General features: G+C 37.2%; 1 protein-coding gene across 10 annotated transcripts in view; it reads right to left on the bottom strand.

Annotated features, from left to right (window-relative positions):
* The window catches only part of QTMAN (queuosine-tRNA mannosyltransferase), a 451,841-nt gene that overhangs the window by 344,754 nt on the left and 84,023 nt on the right, over window positions 1-23,064 (bottom strand). For 9 of the 10 annotated variants that reach the window (XR_002644005.2, XM_089916865.1, XM_022569666.2 and 6 more), the window contains one exon: window positions 951-1,154. Coding sequence is in view for 8 of the 10 variants with exons in the window: in XM_089916865.1 (XP_089772991.1) it covers window positions 951-1,129 (179 nt within the window). In the remaining 2 variants the exon portion in view is untranslated. Of the gene's footprint in view, window positions 1-950; window positions 1,155-23,064 lie in introns of those variants that run through there. The other variant, XM_089916861.1, reaches the window with a different exon arrangement.

Genomic DNA, 23,064 nt, shown 5'->3' with positions numbered 1-23,064 from the left:
TGGCTGCTGACGCCAAGGTGAGCACTGCAGCTTGCAACGTGCCCTTTCTCTAACAACCTAGCTGCTCGAACTCCATTCATTATCAGTCTGGCCTTCCCGACTCCTGCCACCACCAATGCAGTCCTACACAGAAGGGCCCAGAACGGTAAGAACATCAGATATGTAAACCACAGTAGGATAATCTTCCACTATTTAACCATCAGGAGACATATGGCAGTAAGGATATTCAGGAGGATTCCATTCTACTGTTTCCTTAAAATGGAATCGGTATTTCCCATCCACACTTTTCAGTGTGTCTCGTAAGCCCTTCTAATAGGTCCCCCTAGTTCCCACTTCTTAACAATTCAAAATTCAAAACTGAGGCCTGTGTCCCCCAAATCTATTCATCCTTCCAGACAAAGCAAAGTTGACCAACTCTACAAAGCGACGTCCAATTTGTCACAGTCAAAATCAACTTCTCCCCTTTTCATACTCTCATGACACTTTAAAAACTACTCATCTCTGAATAGTCTTTAAAGCCTGTAAGGGCACAGGCCTTGGTCATATCCATCTTTCCAACATTAGCTCCTAGTACAGAGCAGACACCCTAAAACAGCATACTCACTAAAAGAGGCATGGGAGGTTATGGAAGCAAAAACCAAATGTGCACAAGATCAACTCTCATCTCAGGCCAAAAAATGTCATCACACACCCACACGTGCATGTGATAAAAGCACAAGACAAATGAGAAAAGGCATGCAGGCTCTAAATGAATCCGCTTTCCTACCGACCAGGTGTCCTCAGAGTACAAATGTACTCGGCTGCTCTGCTGTCGCTAAAGGAATAGCTATTGTAGTCATTCTGACCAATTCCATAGTTGGAAGAAATCTCACAGAGGCCAACAGAGAAGCAACCTCCTTAGAACAAGTACATTTAAAACAGGCTGGAGACGCAGCCTGGGCTCTAATTACCTGTAATGCTCACTGGTGGGAATATTCTGAGAGAAGTACAAAGCCGATGTCCGTGCTCTCCAGTGCCATTTCTTTGCAGGAAGAGTATAAAGAACACAGTATTCTAACTCTTCTTGAAGCAGATCCACCAGCTGTTTATGGGACCCTCCATAGAATGCCTCAATGATGAGAATACTCATTGGCCCTTTCAAATCTTCACAGATTCTAGATATTAAGCAAAAAAAAAATTTGTATAAATATTTTCAAATAAATATGTTAAAATATTATACCCAGAAAGCAAATAAAGTCGTTTACAGACAAATTACTTTTTAAAATAGGCTTGTCCTGCTTTTTTAAAAAGTATATAACACTTGAGGTTTGTACTTTGGAATCAATATTTTTATACCATTCATGTTAATAAGAGGAAATAAAGATGCTTTATTTTTCTGATTTGTGTTTTCTTCACGTCTTAAGATTACTTCCACAATGACTCAGTTTTTTCTCCTACCCAGGAAGTTTAAAGTTCTCTCCCGCTGTGATCACTCACTTCCTGGCTGGAACGGCTATGACCCTGACTCAGTAACCTCAGCACTGGCTTGGCCTAGACCTCTATCTAGACTTGGACAGTCACTGAACTCATGTCCTAACTAACACTTTCACTCCAAGAGCCCTTCATTTGCATGGGCCTTTCCAGTTCAGGAATTCTCTGATTCTGGAACTCTCATATTAATCCATCTTTAAATTCATCAGCTACCAATGCCTCCAACGAGTCCATATTTAGAAGACAGCACACTCATATTCAAATCTCTATTCTCTAGTGTTAAAAATCTTTAGGATACAATTTCTTGAGACGCTTGACCACTTCCTCAGTATTGTCAATATCCCACCCCCAAAGGAAGACCGAAAAAGTAGGGTAAAGCTATATGCTTGTGAACCAGCAAAGTTTCTACAACCTTACTTTAAACAACAAAGGCATTAAGAGCGATAAAGTAACATTACTATTAAAGATGTGGTAAAATTTTCACCACAGAGAATCGGCTGTCAAGCAACTTTTTACTTTAATAATATCACTTTTGTTAAAGTGCTCAGTGAGATAAAAATATATGTATGAACGTAAAAACTTTTATATATTTCAAATTATATGCTATTTCCTGTAAGAAGTAAATAAGAAATATCACTTGGTACATAACAACTACATTGTTTAAAAATATTCCAGATGTTTGAATTCTCCTTTATGACTTAAGTAAACACCACTCGTTCAGCAAGCATATTGCTTTCCTTAATAATGTTGTTCCACAAAATTATTAGTCTCAAAAACTCAGTGATGCTCCTAACTAAGAAAACTGTGCTTTACTTTGCTCAGTCAAAGCAATGCCTGCTTAAATTGCCTTTCAAAGCAAAATGTCTCAAACGGTTCTCAAAAAATGACTGAAGTGAAAAAAGCTTACTTCTTGATGTCTTAAATCTTCCAATGAGCATTTTTGGGGAAAAGATACAAACACATACTTCACTTATCTGTAAAATAGGAAGCAGTGCTCCTCGGGTGGAAAAGGTATGAGTCCTGGGGTTAGGGAGATACAGGTTTGAAGCTCAGCTCTGTCATGTCCTAGCTGTAGGGCCTTGGACAAGCTACCTAACATTGTAGGACTTAGTCTCACCTTCTCTAAAATGGGGATAAAAGTACTAACCTCAGAGGTGTGATGTGAAGATAAAATTGAAGCATAGCAGCTGACAAACAGAAATAAGGTATTTTGCCCCTCCCATTATTAGGATAAACCACCTTACTTAAGGAGTAAAGATAGAATCCTCCAGCATTTTAAAATCAGGTCTTTTCAAACACAGCTCCCTATTCACCAAGGAAAGGTGGGAAAAGTAGATATACACATGCATTTGAAAGGCAGTGGGTGTTACCCATTCCCCATCAGCAGATTGTATTTCAAATACAAATTTGAGAGTACTGCAGATTTTGTGGGCAAGAAGTAAGCTCAGAGACTGCGCTATGCAGCTCGAGTTTTTCAGGCTGGCTGGTGACTTGAACTTTATAATGCTGTATTCAGTAAGTTAACAAAACAGCCTCCAGGTTTAACAAAATGGTAGCCAGTAACCCTTCAAATGAAGGAAACTTCTAGAAAGCAAATGAAAAACTAGTGAAAGGCAATTTTGAAAATTATATCAAAGGTTTCAAGAAAAAATAAAAGCAGTTTAACACTAATTTGCTTACTGCATCACATGACAGATATCTGCTATCTTGCTTTATTTCCTCTGACCTAACCACACTAAGGTGTATATGCTTAAAAGGTCTCTAAAAGGTTCTTATAAAAATGACCTGAGATATTTCCCCAAGTGATGGAATGTGATAAACCACTCTAGAGAATATTCCACTCATATATAACCTCAAAGAAAGCAACATTAATATTTGGAAAAAAACAAGCTTTCTGATTCTTCATTGCTCTGCCCTTTTCCATGATTAATCTAGAGCACGTACCATGCCCTATAGTTACAGATGTTTCTTATGGGTCTGAATCATGAGTTATCTGCAAACTATCAGCCACTGTGGAGGCAGTACGTGTAGGTGCTGCTGTAGATTCAAGACACTCACTAAGCAGAACTGAACACCAAGCGTGTGGGAGGTTGAAAAATAGAAAAGCGGAAAAAAGATTATAGTTATAGCAGATTTCCACCCCTTTAATAGCGCAGTAAGAAGAGTGAAATGTACAGGTTTGAACTAGCGTTTACTTGAGCATTCTTCTAGTGGCCAACGGGTGTGCCTGCATTTGGGGTATTTTTCTAGGGAAAGTAACTATGTCCTACCACCTCTGAAAACTATACTTAGTGGCTTTGATTCATGGAAATTTGTTCTGCTTGTTTTGTGGAGACAGACATATCCCGGCAGTTCCCCCTTTTACTTCTACTGCAATTTTTGCAGCAAGAAGAAATTTTGTTCTTCCCCTATAGTCTTCTTTAAGCACAACCTGGAAGAAAGATGATTCCCACTAGGTGCAAGCAAAAGAGGGGAACCTGATTTTTAAATATAAGATTCAAACCAAATGTCATCACAGCACATTAAAGAACTGCTCAAATAATACTTTCACTGTGCTTCATTGAGCTTTGTTTTAGAAAATACTGCTGGAAACATGAGCAGGAGTTGGGAAAAAAAAAAAAAGACACCGTGTTAAAAAGGATTTTTGCTGCTACGCTGGAATTTACTAAAAGATAAAGGGAGTACACCATTTGCCCATTTTAGCAGTAATCCCAGAAAACTGAAGATGGTCACCTGACATAATAGATTCTCAGGAGCACGCCAGGTAAATACAGACATTTTGCACCACTAGCAATGGCTACTGGAGAGTGAGTGTTTTGGAGCAGCAGTAACAGGGCCTCAACACTGAAAGTCCTCACTCCAGGGGAAGGACAGAGTCTCCTCCATGGCAGGAAGCTGCGGCCAGGTGTTTGCCAAAAGATGCTGGGTGAGCCTACATGCAGCGAAATGTCTTACATAGGTGCCTGGATTTATGAATCTGTTAAGGCATTAGCACATGTACCACCACAGACCTTAAGCCCTGAAACAATTAAACGGAGTAAGTATATTAGAATTAGGGGTATGGCATTTTAAAAGGAAGAAACAAACAAACAAAACTTCCCACATTGGAGAATAAACACCAAACAGAAAGCCCACGTCCTTTCTACATGACACTAGAATGATGATATTTTATGAGTAAATGGTCAATCCATTCAAATTCCCTAAAAGAGCACAAAAAATGTTTCAGAAAAATTTTTATCAGCTTTTAAGTTTTTCTGCTTAAACAAGTAAGCTTTAGTTTTAAAAAACCTCATTTCTTCAGCATTTTTTATTCCCCAGTGACACCAGATGAATGAGAACGTGCTACACTATTAAAGCTTTATGAAAGTTTAATTCATTATCAATACTATGAATTAATGATACGTGGTTAAATGCTAAACATTAATTTAGCAATATAAAAAGAGTCAAAGTGATAGCTAGGACACAGGAATGTTAAACCACTTCAAGTTCTATTTAAGATTACCAGAGGTCAAAATGATATATTGGAGAATTATCTGCCTTCCAAAAATGTACATTTACAATTAAGAGGGAATATAAGGTGAAAAATCACAATAGTATTTCATATAAATATTTTGACCAAAATGAAAAGGTGCCATTAGAGTCATCTCAATTAAAAATGAGTAATGCATTATTGGTAAGATCACCAAGAACAAAAGTAGCCTGAAACCAATGCTGTGAATATTTTTAAATTTATATTAAAACTTTTGTCATCGTACCTGCATTTATTTTAAGCTTGACCCAGTTTCTTTATTCCTTGAGCCATGATCATTTTCAAGGTGAACTACATTTTTGTCTACCTCCTCCAGCAGTTATAACTGCTGTGGTAGTTCAGTTTTTTGTTTTTAAACAGTATAGCTAAAGGAAATTTGCCATATGCCACTGATTTATTGAAAAAGATGTGCTAAGTATAAATATCTCATGTGGATTTTTAAAAACTAAAGCTAAGTCACATTAGAAACCCATATTTAGCCCTCATATATGATGTCAATGCAGTTACCTATAATATTCAAATAATTTTCCAACCAAATACCAAGTAATAATTTTAAATTAGAGGATGTGTTGTATTAATATATTCCACAGACACCTTACTGCTATTAGTTGTAGGAAGGTACGGTTTCAGTGATGATGGTTTTAACGATTTTAATCCCACACACATGAGAAATTGATTTCACAGGCTAATCCACACATGGCTTGATACCTTAAACTTCAATCAATTGCTGAAAATATATTTTCTATTTGCCTATATACAGTACTTGGAAAGTTGAGCTTGGCAGAGCAAAAATAGAAAGCTTAAACACAAAATGGTGTAAATTGAGGAAAGCAGAATTTGAGTAGGATTTCCCGATAGGTCATCAGAGGTTTACCTAGCATTTCCTAACTGACCCTTTCCCTTCTTCCCTTCTGAACCTCCAACCACCAACTCCAACACACCCAGGTTCTACTTAAAAAGCAACCAATAACCCAGCAGAGTAAAATAGGGCAGTACTGAGAAAAGTTCGTATTACCTTCCAGCCCACTCACTTATTTTAATGATTCATCAGGGAAACCCCAGTTGTTAAAATATACCTGAAATCTCATTAAACAAAAAAAAAAACCAAGCATGAAAAGATTTCTGCTTTGAAACATGTTGTCATTGATTCCCCTAACAGAATCTATTAAGAGTAAATGTGTAGTAAAAATATATTTTGCTGAAAAAGTTTCTTCAAAGTACTATAATACATTCTATTATGACATGGGGGGGAAAAGAGACAAGGATAAACAGATCCTATGAAAAAGTTATTATAAAAAATTTCATAAAAATCATGCATAGCAAATACATCCTAACCCCTAAAGCTTCAATGTAATCTCTGAAGACTGATAAATAATCTAACATTGAATCCAGTGCAATAAACTTGCAATCCTAAAACTATAGGCATTTACAATATTATACACAAATAAAGAAAGTCTGACCAATAGTAAGGCATGAAATTGGATTCCTGGGCATTAATTTGAATTGAAGATAACATACAACAGAAACTGATCATTATTCCATTTGATTATGGGGCATACAACCTAACATTTATGATAACTTGTATACTACTGTGTACTCAAATAGCAACATTTTTTTTTTAATCTTGGGTTCATACTGAAAAAGATGTAGCACTCTAATATTCTATTCCCCCACAAGGCTATGGATATTCTAATTTCATCAACTCTGACTTTTGTTTCCTGCTGTGATAACTAAGAAGTGAGGACTTATGCACCAAAACCAAGATTTGGTAAGAAGACTTATATGCCACACTATTTGTGAGACAATTTAAAGCTATTTTCAAATGTGCTGTTCCAAATATATGATTTGCAATGATCTTTTAACACGTGCTCTTTTTAAAATTACAGTCATATATGCATATATGGCTATTTAATTTTCCCTGACAAATATTTTCATTCTTTCTCGATTTGGGATTTAACTTTCTGCTTAAAAATATCCATCACTTATGCCATGACTTGAATTAATACAAAGTCTTCGTTATAACTATCAGTTCAGTATCAAAGGCAAATTCGACAAATACCTACATGTACCGACAGTATGACATCATTCACTTGTTTTCAAATATGCATAATTTCCACAAACAACTAGATATATATATGTATATATATATAAAACAAATTCATTACCTTACATTTTGTAGAGTAATATTCCATATTAATAGCAAAATTATAACTGTGAAAATTTTTCTCTTAGTGTACTGCTTTAAATCCACGGACAAATAAAATATTAACCCTCTTTCAATTTTTCATTGCTATCATTTTCATGAATAATTTTACACTATAAAAGTGCAATAAATTAGTTCTACTGAATACTAAAAATATTTTCAATTTGCTGACATTTTAAAATGTGGCAGTGTATTTATGAATCAATTTGAGATTTTATACCAGAAAATTATCTCATCACTCATTTGAACTATTGCATTACCCTTTTAACTAAGTCTCCATGCTACCACGCAATCCAGTTCCCATCACACCATTCTCCATAATCCAGCCACAAATAATCTTACAAAATGCAAATCTGATCATGAAGTGACATGTTCAAAAACCTTCCATATCTCCATCACCTAAGGACAAAACCCAAGGCGCTACACATGGCAGTTAAGACCTTCCTTTTCTTGTCTATTCCTTTCTTTTCACTACAGCCTTGCTTCCCCTTCTCTGACTTCAATCCTCTTCCCCCACTTCCCCAGGATCATCGTAGTAATACCAAGTACTCACACTCACATGTGTGTATTTTACACTTCTGTGACTTCACACCTTTATCTCTTTTCCGTCAGCCTTTCCTTCAAGTTCACCTGATGAAATTTTCTTAAAATTTCTGCATGTGAATCACCAACTCCAAGAAGCCTTTCCCAGAACTTCTCTTAAACATGACTTCTTTTCTACTCTGTACAGTAGCATTTTACTTGTTTCACTCTATTTTCATGTTCTGCTTCCCTGTGGGGCTGTAAAAACTTTGGAGGATGAGGATCATGTCATTATTTTCCTGGGGGTTATCCCAGGATCTGCTATATAGTGGATGGATGTCACTAAGTTTTTTGTAGAGTTGAACTGAAGATCAGGAGGAAATGGGAAGTTGATTCTGCCCTTAAAGAAGTAACACTGCTTTCACCTGAACACAGGTCCTGAGCAAACCAGTGTCAGGCAGCACTATACGTGCTACCAGTGATTTCCCATTATTCCTGAAGCCTAAACCAAATCAAGCAGCTAGTATATCTGAACACATTTTTGTTGTTCTTTTGGTTTTTTGCGGTATGCGGGCCTCTCACTGTTGTGGCCTCGCCCGCTGCGGAGCACAGGCTCCGGACGCGCAGGCTCAGCAGCCATGGCTCACGGGCCCAGCCACTCCGCGGCATGTGGGATCTTCCCGGACCGGGGCACGAACCCGTGTCCCCTGCATCGGCAGGCTTACTCTCAACCACTGCGCCACCAGGGAAGCCCCTGAACACATTTTATACTCTCTTTCAAATACTTATTCTTTTTTCCTACTGTTCACTGAATTTACTGAAATGAATAAATTATTTTCATGTAGATGCGTGTTTGTCTTAACCTACTAATGCAACAGAAGTAACAGTGATTAAAGATGTGGGAGAAACACCATAAGCAACTGAATTCTAGGCCAAAGCAAGTTTCACGGCCTAAGAGAATATCTCTGAGATCCATGAATTTTGAAAATCACCTACCGTTTTTTTATTCTGTTTGATCTATCATCATCCTAGTTTAATACTAGAAGTGGAAGTAGGATGAGTAACCAATTCCCTCACCATCAATCTGGAGATCCCATTCCACATTTAGTAATTAGGCTTTTATTCAACAGGGAAGAAAAAAAGGCATTTTTAAATACTTTCTGCCAACAATTATGCATTTTATAAAAGTTTGACAAGATGAATAATGCATTTGCTTTCTCAAGATGGCATTTCTCCAAGTTTCCCACCTTCCTGAAATGGGCTGCAAATCAGCTTCAGTGGGAGAAAATAGGGCTACCTGACCCATTCGGATATGGACCCCTAAGTGGAGAAGCCAGGGTGAATTGCAGAATCATAGATGGAAGGAAGGCTGGTGCCACTGTTCGATCACTTCTCTTTTATAGAAGAAGATATAGAGACTACTGGCATCAAAGAATAAGTGAGAGAGAAAGGTTTAAACCCAGGGTTTCTAACCCCATATTCACATATCTTTCCATTATACTTCATTCCAGGTACCTGATATGACCTAAGTAGAAGGTGCCTCCATTTCCTAGTCTTTGTAGTTTTTGGATTGAATATCAATATTTAATAATTATTACTACGTAATGGTATATATTGCAGTATAAATGTATATGCATGTGGAATGTAAATGTCACTATAAGATGATAGATATATTTATTGCATATTACATTTAATAAGAACTCCCAATAGTTTGTAAATCTAGGACATCGCTGGTATAAGTCACACAAAACTGAACACCAAATGGTTAGGATCACAAAACTCAAACTTTTGTAACTTCTTCCTGAGTCCTGTATAATCATCCCTCCTCTCACCTCACAACCCTTATCCTTCATCCCCAAGCTCTAGACTGGCAATTTTTTGATAGGATAATAGGATGGACAAAAGACAATATCCAAGATTCATATAGCAAGAAAGGTGTGGAGGGGGAGGGGAGGAGGTCAGCCATAGGGCTATATTCAGTCTATTTCATAATTAGCTACAGTCACCATCAAACAAAGTTCAGGTCCCCTTGATGTAACAATCTGTAGTACTTCTCAGTACTTACCCCTTGTAGACTATATTTACATGAGTGATTACATAATACCCATTTCCTCCCCTGGATATTAAGTTCCATGAGGAAGCTGACCAGGTCTGCTTGATTATCACTATACCCCCAGCACGTAGCAAACAGAAGGTGTTCAACAAATGTGCATTGAGTCTATAAACACATAAAACCCTTTAGCAGTGGCCTCGACAATTTCTTTCTAATTCATCCAAGACCTTTATTATTATCAACCACAAATAATCACCCCTTACTACCACTAAGTACTATTTACTCTCATGGACAGAACGTAATGCACACTTTCTATCACTATCTAAATATAACAGGTGGCATCTTATTGTATTCAAAAGGACACACCTCATTCTAAGGAAAACAGTTCTGCCAACAGCCCTGCTGAGGTGTTTGGAAATCATGTTTCATACCATGGCCAACTACCTTCTCTGACCTGACTGGACTCTGTAAGAATATTTAACCAAAGGACAGTCAAGTCTATAACCTGGAAGGATTCAACCGGTTTAATCATTAGACTGACATTTTTTATTAGACAGAAGCATTATCTTGCTACCCTACGTGGACTTCTATGCCAAATTTTAACTCAGACCTAGCTTGTGCAAGGTAATTATAAATATATACACCAAACAAATTTAAAACAAAATGACTAACAGATTCTTAACTACCCTGGCACTAGTGCCTCTCACTCAAACATCTTTTAAGAACTTAATATGTATTAACTAAAGAAAAATTATTGAGAAGTTTCCCTCTCCAAGTGGGAGGCACATGTCACATTTTCAGTTAATTCTGAAACAAAGATAGCAAAGTTACATTAACACTCAAGCATTCTCAATGTCCTATTTGAAGTGCAGCAAACCAAGCAAACATGGGTGGCATTCCCTTGATGAGTTGAAATAAATGTCACCAAGTATAACGTTCTGGATTTACTCACTTCCAGTGAAAGATAAAAAGGACATAATCTCACAACTAAATCTGTTTATCAGTGAGGGAAATCAACTTAAAAGAACTGCAAAATCAGGGGGCAAAATAGTATCAGGTAAACAGTTGGGAGAAGAAAAAGAAATTTCCATAGAGGAGCAGAGGGCCAGAAACAGAAATCCTTAGTACTGATGTTAGATACCTTTAATATTTTAAAATTCATTTTATATCAGTGAAAGTCACCCTGCAGTAACATATTTTTTAAATGGTGTTAGGAAGTATGAAGTGAAGCCAGTATTAGAATCTGTCCTTTAAGATCCAAATCAATAAAACCATAAAGATGTATCAATTAAAATATTTAGTGTCACTTCTCTCATCTCCAAAGTTCCACATGAATGTAGAAATTTATTAGAAGTAGCATTAGTTAAAAGTGCGTTTTCTTCTATTTATTTATTGTAACAGGTCTTTTTCTAGTTGCCATATATTTTTCAAGCATCTTCTGATTTGCCAGTAGTCTAAGACATTTATTGGTGGTTTAAGAAGTCATCTCTAGATACAGTCTAGGGATTGTTACTGATAAATTTTTAAAAGCCCAAAAACCCAGTTTAGACCAGGACTGAGTAAATCTGGGGCTAATAGACGTGGTAATGAGAGCTGTATCACTATTTTTAAATATCACAAGGGGCATATCATTAGCTACTCACTGTTATAAGAGAAAGAGTCAGTCTGATAATAATAGACTGGGATTTTAATATCCTGAAGATATTTAGGAATGAGCCTATTGAGTAATGTAAAGGAATTACACAGACAAGGGTATATAATTTCTAGAAGGTCTACTATTCTCCATAGTTTTGCACAGGCTGGCCCATATCATCTGACACACAAGTTTCCACTAAAAGAAGATAAGAAGCAATAGCTCAAAGTTCCCAGATTGCAGCAAGCACTATGACTTTTATCTATCTAGTGGCCTTGCTTGCCACTATTATCTCTTTATCAAATGGTTTTTCAAGGAGACATTCCAATAATACAAATATTTGGTCTAATGAGGCAGACCCTACAGCACAGAGTATTCTTTGCAAACTACTCAAAGCCGCACTCTGCATCCTCCTATCTCTTAAGGAAATAATTTCACAGTTTGCAAACAGTGTGTTCAAACAGAGTAAGGTTGCTTAGGAGTTAATTAATTCCCCCTTGCATCTCTACTGGCATATATGTGTTCCATATCTGGGACCGTTAAGTCTCTCTACTGGATTAATTAGCATACAAAGTTAACAAACAGCCTGAATCACTGTTGAGAGAGATAATAACTTAAACTCCTAAAACTAGCTATATAATATTCTGTATTTCATATAATGGTCGTTCAACTGATTTTAGCAGAACTGAATGAAGTAAAGAAATACTTTGCTTCCACTTATTATCGCTCTTGCTCAATGCTCTAATGTCCCTTTTCCTGCCTTGTTTCTAAACTTTACTTGCAAGAACTAAATTTAAAATATCAGATAAACTCCTTCAGATTGTTCAGAGTAAATGCCTGCCAGGCGCAATGTGTTACCTCTCCTGGGAGTACCTGTAGGAGACAAAGGAGTGACAGGTGATGGTGAAATTTCAGCCATCTGCAAAGTACAGTTGATCCTTGAAGAACACGAGGAAGAGGGGGGTTAATCCATGTATAATTTATAGTAAGTTCCTTCCAATGTGCGAATCCAACCCACCACAGACCCTAGAGTACTGTAGTATTTACTACTGAAAACTATCCTGGTATATGCAGACCCATGCAGTTCAAACCTGAGTTGTTCAAGGGTTAATTGTAGATGAGAATAGTTGTGAATTAAAAGGAGCCTTCTCAAGTCCTGCAAACACAGCCTGAAGGCTGCTACCTACTCTACTAATGCATAAGGCTAGATCTGTTTGAAAGTATTAAAATGTCCTATCACATTTGAACATAATACAAAAGGTTTGAAAACTATGCATATCTTTTGATTCAACAATAACACTTCTAACAATTAACTCTGGAACTTGTCAAGAATCTCTCTTAAAGTCTTTGCCCCAAATTGAAAACAATCAAAATATCAAAAAAAAAAAAAAAAAAAAGGGTTTCTTATGATCAACTGATCAGTGATCAAAAATCATAATGAAGACTGTTTACTGGCATGGGAAAATGTCTCTACTATTGTGTGACTGCATGAAATGAATGTATTAAAATATATGACGGAATGACTAGATAAACGAGAGGGTGCACATGCACACAGGTAGATATAAATAATCATTTATGGTAGAATTATGAGTGATTTTGTTTTTCTCTTTATACTTCATTTTATTCTTCAAGTTATCTTCACTGAATATGTTTCAACTTAAAAGAAACTATAAATTTTTCTTAACTTTAGGGAAGGAGGCCAAATCATTTGAAATAACAAACTACTTCCCAATTACTGAAGGCTTACTCCCCTTCAGGAGATTGCAAGTGGTTTTCAAATTATTTTAACTGCTATTGCTATAAGGAAACTTATTAAAAAATAATCATCAAGGGTTAAACTAATGCAGCTAGGGTTAGTCACAAACACTATAATTTGATTTTGCAAATACTGCTTGCCTAATGCATGAAATAAAAGTAATACTCAATTAATTTAAAAATGTACTCGAGGGACTTCCCTGGTGGCACAGTGGTTAAGAATCCGCCTGCCAATGTGGGGGACACGGGTTCGAGCCCTGGTCCGGGAGGATCCCACATGCCGTGGAGCAACTAAGCCTGTGCGCCACAACTACTGAGCCTGTGAGCCACAACTACGGAAGCCTGCACGCCCTAGAGCCCGCGCACCGCAACCAAGAGTAGCCCCCGCTCCGCGCAACTAGAGAAAGTCCGCATGCAGCAACAGACCCAACACAGCCAAAAATAAATAAATTTTTAAAAAATGTACTCTAATTATTAAATAATTATAAACAGATCAAGATCTTTATTTACTATATATAAGAAATCTGGAGCTGTACTTTGACAGATCGTGTTAAGAACTAAAATATTATTTTGGTACTTATGGTTTTGAATAGGAACATGGGTAAGTATAGCACAAACTCAAAGTTTTAAAGTTCAAGTGAAATGTCAAAATTAATTGGAGCCGTAAATAATTAGGTATGCGTCTTGAAATAAGGGGAAATATTTAATTAAGGTGAATAAAATTGAAAGAACTTCTAGTTTCACACTTAATTTCCAAAGTGTCTGTATTACGAAAGAAGAAAAATGTTATTGCATTATCATCCATATGTGTTACACATGTTTGAAAAAAGAAAGAGACTCATTGGCTATCCAACTACTGGAGACACCGTCCTGCAACATTAAAAGACTGTCTCCTCTCATAACCACTCAGATCGTTCCTATATTTAGATACATGCAATAGATGAATGGATACTCAATAAATATTAACTGGATACTTGATAAAGTTGAATTTTATGGCATGTGAGTTATATCTCAATAAAGCTGTTATTTTTAATTAATTAATTAATTAATATTAACTCAATGGCAACTCAGGCTTAGTAGAGAAGTATTTTCAAATGGAGCCTCCAAGTTCTAGTACTTTTTACAATTTAAACACCATGTTTCATTTTCAAGTAGTAAGAAATAACTCTATTATTCCTGGAATTGTTTTCCAATGTAACTGTTTCATCATATTTCATTTTTAAAACCATCTATACCGAAACACTTCACTTACAAATGTAGAAAGAAAACAACCTACCACTAAAAGTATACAAATAATTAAAAATTAACCTCCAGAAAACACAAAAATACTAATAAAAATATGAAACATGTAAATGAAAAATTAGAGACAAGCTTATCATTCCATCTATTTTTAAAGGGACACTAAGAATACACCTATCAATATATAACTTTCCATATTTTAAAACGAGCACGAACTTGATATGAAGAAATCCTAATCCTAGGAAAGCGCCACGTGGCGTTTTTTAACTTTATTGCCCATTTGTTGACTCTCTGTCCCAGAGCAGATCACCTCCAACATTAGTACTCTGACCTTACAGAAAAGTGACAGATAAAGTTTATGGTGAGAAAAAATGAGTTTCTATGGGTTTCCAAATGGGAATTCTTATGACACCAAAAGCCATATAATAATATTGATTTTGAGGACTTCCCTGGCGGCGCAATAGTTAAGAATCCGCCTGCCAATGCAGGGGACACAGGTTCGAGCCCTGGTCCGGGAAAATCCCACATACTGCATAGTAACTAAGCCCGTGCACCACAACTACTGAACCTGCACTCTAGAGCCCGTGCTCCGCAACAAGAGAAGCCACCACAATGAGAAGCCCGCGCACCGCAACGAACAGTAGCCCCGCTCTCTGCAACTAGAGAAAGCCCCTACACAGCAACAAAAACTCAATGCAGCCAAAAATAAACACATAAAATAAATAAAATTTTTTTAAAATAATAATAATATTGATTTGATAACCAAGTTTTTTACTGCCAAATTACAAACTTCAGATTTCTGGAAAAATATCCAAGTGAATTTGCAGTAAAATACAATAAAAGAGAAGGCTGAGCTCATGATCAGCAGTCTAGATTGCTTTGTAAACTTTAAATATACATATAAAATAATTTTTTTAATCAGGTCTTTTTTAAAGTTTTCAGTATCTCAAGACTGACATTTTTTACTTTGGGACTGACTGATGCTCTTCCAGACATTTATCCAAAGTCAGTCATAAGCTCACACCTTTCTGAGAAAATATAAACAAGGATTATTTTCTTGTAAAACGATCCTCAAAAATCAATTAGAATATTCAAAATATTCCATTCTCACAAATGAAAATAAGTTGCTTGCTGAAATGACAGTCTTCCATTTCACTGCCTTAAAAATTAAGCTGGCATGGATAATAAAAGTGTTTTCTAACTGAATATGCTTGGCATTCAAATATTTTTAAAACAAATACTAATCCATAATTAGATTTCACAGGCACAATCTATAAAAAATAGAATTTGTTTTTATTTTTCTGAGAGCAATATTAATGATTTGATATCATAAAAGTTGTAACAATACCATTGCTTGCATAAAACAATAAACAAACCCACAAATGAATGTTTACTTTCTTTTTCAGTCTAGTTTTTACCATTCATTCATTTAGCAAATATCTATCGTGCCTGCTACGTGCCCATCACTGTTCCGGGTACTTGGGGATAAACTGGGCAACAAAACAAATGTTCCTGTTATCATAAGAAATTTCTTTCTAATTGGAGTAAAACAACAATCATCAAGTAAATGTATATCAGATGGTGGCATGTACTATAAAGAAAAATAACACAGGGTAATGGAGAGTAAGGGCTGCTGAGGATGGGTTGGGGAAGGGCAGGATTTTATATGGAGTTGACTGAGGACGCTTCACTGATGATGAGATGACATCTAAACAGAAACCAGAAGAAGAGAGGGAGGAGGCTCTGCAGACCTGGATCTAAAGCCTTCCAGGCAGCAGGCACAGCAAGATACTGAAATGGAATATGCTTGGCATGTGCAGAGCAGGAAGGTCTGTGTGACGGCAAAACATAAACGAATTTGCTTTATTCAACAAGCATTTATTGAATGATTACATTGTGAAAATTAGGCTAAGTGTTTTGTGATATTAAAATGACCCAAATATAGTTTCTGGACTCAAGCCTGGATATAATTATAATACAGAGTGAAAAATGTTATTAACTAGTTGAACTGGTTCTCAAAGAGGGACCAATAGTAAGTTCTACTTCAAGAAGATGAACCAAGAGCCTAGGAAGTACAGCGGCCAAAATCCCAATTACAAAGAACTGAAGAAATGTGCAGATACTCTTGGTTCATTCCACAACCATTCAACTCTTTTCTCCTTTTGCTTTCTTCTATTGTAGAATTCAGGCTAAAATACTTAGTCTCCCAGTTGTGGCCAAGACTGTTCCACAGTCTTCCAAAATGACATAGTGGAAAGAAGGCTCAAAATTGGAAAGCACCCACTATTGGGAGCCAGGACACTGCTGCACAACTCTGAACAAATCAACAACCTGCAGGGCTTTTAGCTGACCCACCCCAGGCCTCTGGTATCAGGCCCTCCCCTCCCAAGCCCTTCTGCCCTCAGCCTCCCTTATCATCCTCAAGCTCAACAACATTTAATCTGTCTTCCATTCTTCCTCTGAAATTTACAGGTACCTTAGTGTCCATCCTCTCAAAAACCTATGATTATTTCTACCTAAGAAAGAAAATTAATTAACAAGAAACAAGACCTCTTACAATTTGGTCCCAAGTTCCTTTTTAGCCTCAATTCCTATCACTGCCACAAGCCTACCATTACTCCAAACACAACAGACTCCCTGCCATATATCAAACATTCCATATACATTCCCACCATCAAGCACTGCTAGTGCTACTTCTTCTTTCTGGAATCCTTTCACCTTTACTACCTGTCACATTCCTACATATATACAGTTCAAGACTCCACTGAAATCCCATTTCATCCATGAAGGTTTAAGTCAACTTCTTATCCATATTCAGCCCATCAGAAGTAATTACTCCTTCCTCTGTAGTAGTAACACCAGCTTGGCTTACACCCCAATAAGAGCAGCTACCACAATCCTACTTATACTATCGTTGTACAGTATATGTGTGTGTCTTCCCAACCAGATTTTGTTTCTCTGGCAGCAGAGTTTGTGTACAATTCATATTTATATCTATGCATAATCCAAGCAAAGTACTTTGTATGCCAGGCATTCAATTAATGTGTTTCAAATTCTTGTCAATAGGCTACAAGAAGCCCTCGCAAAAGGCGAGGGGGCAAAAGAGGTATTCCTGAATTGAAGATTACAGCAGCATTATACAGTGAACTGTCCAGCAATCAGCTATTCAAGTAAGTTCTAAATCATTGCAGGTATCATTGAATAAGGACAAAGACAACAAAAAGTAAACCATGAGTGCTTACTGGGCAGCATAAAATTAAAGAGGAATGGGGAAATGCAAAGCCTAAAGCTACCTATATTAGGAAGTATTACCAAGGGATACTCAAACAATTCATTTAACAAATATTTACTAAGTGCCTGCTTTAGGCCACTCTATTAATTGCTGAGAATATAAAGGTGAAAAATAGCGAGAAAGGGCTGAACTTTTACAAGCAATATTTTTAAGTGCAAAGTGTTGGCCTATAAATTATTACTTCCTGAAGTATGACCAAAACAGCATCTTAAGGACCAAGAGACTGACTATGGATACCCAATTCCAAATCTAGAAAACTATCTTGACTAAATTGTGATTATGTAGGCACTCTCTCCCAGGACTGCTTCTGAATGTTAAAAGGGCCTCCTCTATTTTCAGTGACTATAAACTGCTCAGATAGAAAATTTGAGTTCCAGATACTTGAATACATTCCCTGCTCTGAGATAAGTTCTATCCATGCACAGGTTGTTTTAGTAATTAAGGTGCCAACAACCCTGCCATCGTGAATGAAAAGGGAGGAATTTATTAAAAGAGTGCTATATAGGGGATGTTGTATGGGAGATAGTGGATAGTTGTTTGCTTTGTCCCCTGAGGTCAAAATAAAAGAAACAGAATGAAAATACAACAAAAGGGATTTAGGTTAGACATAGGAGGAGTTGTGAAGCACTGATTCACACTACCAAGTTATACTCTGAGCCATTTGTTCTGCAGATTTTGAAAAAAGAGATACCCTGCTTTCTTCTTAGTTTAGGGCAAAGCAAGCAGATGTAAAGATGACTTCTTAGGGTTTCTTTCAGACATGTTTTTCTATTGTATGTAACCATTTGCATGCACAGTGGAAAAATATGAAGCTATCATTCTAAGAATTAAAAGAAAGAATATAGCCAAAATGCCATCTAGGATAAATTCTGATTTAGTGTGCTCTTAGCCATAAGGCTTCCAAGGATCTAATAACTCCTCCTTATAAGTCAACATCAATAATATAAATTATCGGGGGCTTCCCTGGTGGCGCAGTGGTTGAGAGTCTGCCTGCCAATGCAGGGGACACGGGTTCGTTCCCCGGTCCAGGAGGATCCCACATACCACGGAGCGGCTGGGCCCGTGAGCCATGGCCACTGAGCCTGCGCATCAGGAGCCTATGCTCCCCAATGGGAGAGGCCACAACAGTGAGAGGCCCGCGTACCGCAACAACAACAACAAAAATAATAATAATATAAATTATCAAATGACTTATTTACCTCATTAATAAACTCAAATTGCTCATTTCTTCAAAAACTGAAATCTTAATATATGAGAACTACAAAATATCCTTGTTTAAACAATAATGTATTCATGGAGTTAAAAAGAAATTATATTTTTTTGTTTACCCATGAATAACTTGCTCCAACAAAAATACTGGTACTAAGTCGTTTTGAGGATTTTTCTATAACCCTTATAACTGAATATCGTCTACTCAAAACGACTTTGACGTCTTTACATTGATGTTCCCTTAGCAATAATGAACAATTTTATAAAATTTAGTCCACAACCCTCAGAAATTAAAAATATGACTATGCCCTTTACATGTATAAATGATTTATACCAATTATATTAACAAATATATTTCTTAGTACTTATTCATTCATTTAACAACTGTTTTATTGAGGGTCTATCTAGGCACTGTGCTGAGTGTAGTAGGGACACCAAGATGACCTAATTAGAGTTTCTGTCCTCAGTCACAGAAACATAACCTCACAATACCAAAACACATGTACTGGATGTCAAAAGGGAACAAACATCAAGTTGCTTTTTTTTTTTTTTTAACAAATTTATTTATTTATTTATTTATGGCTGAGTTGGGTTTCTGTTGCTGCGCGTAGGCCCTCTCTAGTTGCGGCGAGCGGGGGCCGCTTTTCGCTGTGGTGCGTGGGCTTCTCGTTGCGGTGGCTTCTCCCGCTACGGAGCATGGGCTCTAGGTGTGCGGGCTTCAGTAACTGTGGCTCGCAGGCTCTAGAGCACAGGCTCAGTAGTTGTGGCACACGGGCTTAGCTGCTCGGCAGCATGTGGGATCTTCCCTGACCAGGGATCGAACCCGTGTCCCCTGCATTGGCAGGAGGATTCTTAACCACTGCGCCACCAGGGAAGCCCAGCAAGTTGCTTCTGATAAATGGAATACTTATAAATGGAATGGAATATTTCCTGCCATATGAATAAACAAAGGATGCCACAGTCATCAACGATTGCAACCCTCCAGTGTGAGCTGGTGAGCCCTGCGGAGACGCAGGGCTGAAAAGAACACCTGCCATCTAGCAGCCATCAGACTGCGGCCACTCCCTGCAGTGAGCCCTAAGGAAACTCAGGATGTGAAAATACAGGATACTGGCCCCAGATAGCTGAGGTGCATATCAAAGGAATGATTTCAGTAAGCCCAGATTCTCAAATCTTCCCGTACATAGAAAAGCACTAAAGTCCTTGAGATATCTGGTTTTCTTTAATTAACAGTAATCTTTTGACATTCCGACTACCTGCCCTTTTGTTGCAAAACTCCTATATATCCTGGCTCCTCCCCTCATCTCCTTGGAGCAGTTTCTCAGAGTTATCTGAAATGCTGTCTCCCGGGCTGCAGTCCTCATTTTGCCCCAAATAAAACTTAACTTGCAACTCTCACGTTGTGCTTTTTTTTTTTTTTTTTTGCGGTACGCGAGCCTCTCGCTGCTGTGCCCTCTCCCATTGCGGAGCACAGGCTCCGGACGCACAGGCTCAGCGGCCATGGCTCATGGGCCTAGCCGCTCCACGGCATGTGGGATCTTCCCAGACTGGGGCACGAACCCGTGTCCCCTGCATTGGCAGGCGGACTCTCAACCACTGCGCCACCAGGGAAGCCCTGTGCATTTTTTTAAGTCAACACTTTCTACAAGTACCCGGGAAGTTCAAAGGTCCAAGCAACTAACTATACAAAAAGAACTAAGGAAGTATGGCAGATAACTTTAGGATGGATCAGTTGACACTCATTCCAATTCTCCTTCTCCCTGCCTTCCTCCAAAATAAAGGCTAGAAAGCTAAATACTTTTTATCTCATTCTAGAGGTAGTTAGGTGACACACTTTTGGCCCCTGAGATGCAGGCAGAAGTCCCCAGGAGCGGGCCTCTCTTTCTAAAGAAAAAGAGAAAGTTCTCCATGAAAACTAGGCTTCTGGGCTCCCTTTACTTTTCTTCCTGCTTCAAAGTAAACACAATTTCTATAGGTACAAAAGTCATCTGTGGAATAAGAAGCAAGCATTACGTGCTAAGGATGATGGAGAAGGATGATGTTACCTGGCCCCCTGATGAACTAACTGCCTCCCGACTTCTTACGCCAGGAGACAAATAAAACCCTTACTCATTTAAGTCACAGTCAGTAAGATTTTCTACCACTTGGAGCCAGAGGCATTTTTACCATTAAAAGAAAGCTATAACAAAGAAGAGATGTTTGAGTTGGACTATGGATCCTTCTTCCTTAATTCAGCTGTTATCTAGTCCTTTCTAGCTAGAGGAATTAAAAACAATTTTGAATTTTCATGTCCACAGTTTTACTATAGTATTCTGTAATCCAGATTACTTAAATAAACATGTTCTAACTCTTCCACGGAAATACATCTATTGCATAGTCATTACAAGATTTTTTATTTATTTCTTTTCCTAACTGAAACCTTCAATCCCCCCAAACCTATAAAATAACATTTCTTATAGCATGATATAAATCATTCATGTATGTAATATACACATACAAATAAACAGCTTAAGAAAGGGGTAAGAAATGAGAATGAAGAGAGAGAAGGAAAGAGGAACCTAGCTTATTTGAAAGTATAAACTATGTTTTTCAATTTTGTGAGCATCTTAAAAAGTATCTTCATAATAAGTTAAAGACCTCAAGATAATAGTATTTTTAAAATAGGAAAGACTCCCGGCAACTTGAAATCAGTGTCTCTGTTTCTGAAAAAATTTCAAACTTGAAAAATACATATCCAACAAGTATTCTTCATCCAATTTATCACTAGCGTTATTATATCATTGCCATATCCCACCTATCTCTATTAGCCTCCCTAAGGTAGTAATCTGTCTCTCTAGGTAAGTTTCAGTTGGACATATTTTAAATGTGTACTGTTCTTGAGATTGTTTCAATTGTACACTGCTAAAAAGATTCATTAATTTCAACCACCGTCAACTCCATATGCCACACATACTTTTTTTCTGCCTTTTTTGTTCAAATATATTTCACTGTGGCCATTCAGAGGAAAATTACACATTCCAATAACATTTGAGTTCCTCTCCGTTACCCTTTCAGTGGCTCAGGGTAATGATAGAGTAAAGAATCATGTTCTTCGCAGGCTCTCCTTTTTTTTTTTTTTTTTTTTTTTTTCCATTTGGTAGAATTTCAGCTTCAAATCTCTTGTGCCAAAAAGCAATGGGTAATGTCTAATGCTCTTCTCTAACAGTAGTACTTTGGAGGGAAGGGGAGAGAAAGTCAGGAGAAATCACTCACATTCCCAGCTTTTAAAGAGTCTTAGCATATGGAATAAGCAATCTCTTATCCTATTTTCCTAAAATAGAATTACAGAATCATAATAGGTAAAGGGGCCAGAGGAAAAGGAAAAAGAATTAGAAAATTTTACAAATATCTCTGAGTATGGGTAATGGCTAAAATGATGAAACTATTGATAGTTCTAGCCCTAAATTCCCAGCGAAATCAGTCAAAAAAAAACAAAAAACAAAAAACCTATATGTTCATAAAACCTGGGGCTTATATACTCCTTGGCACTGTTTATAGGTAGAGACTTCCTCTGTAAAATAGATAAAAACTACATCTCATCTTCATGAGACTGCAAGAATGGGAGAAATAAAGATACTAAGCATAGTCAGATAACATAAATGCCTTCATTTTAAAACCAACATTCAAAGACAATCGACTACAGTCCATATGAACTCAAAAGAAAATTCATAGAATAAGTCTCCTTTGTTTACGTCATCTCAACTTCAATTTCATCTGCAGTTATCTCCTTTAAAGCAAATATTTCTAGGGCCCTTACATGATAGGAAGTCCTTTTTCTCAGGCCCATTTTTATTTGGTTATCTTTTTAGGTGCACTAAAGATTGAGTTTACAATAAGCTGAACAGACAGCGTACAAAAGGCTTTTAGAACTATACCATATGGTCCAGGGAAGGGAACAATCTGGACGATCCCCATTTCAATCTGCAAGCTTGTCCACCTCTATAACACATTATACTACTGTAATAAAATATTAAGATGGAAACGTAAAAGCAAAACTAGTCTATCTTTAGCATTACCAGGCAACCACACTTCCAAAAATTAACTGATAAACTTAATAAACATTTAATTTATATTCTGAAATTTTGGTATGCAACACCAGGCATACAAACCTAGGCCACTA

This window comes from Delphinapterus leucas, chromosome 8, assembly GCF_059928025.1.
Source record: "Delphinapterus leucas isolate spDelLeu-1000000601 "Yukka" chromosome 8, BTC_Dleu_Yukka2, whole genome shotgun sequence".
Lineage (NCBI taxonomy): Eukaryota > Metazoa > Chordata > Mammalia > Artiodactyla > Monodontidae > Delphinapterus > Delphinapterus leucas.
This window is presented reverse-complemented; position numbering and strand designations above follow the sequence as displayed.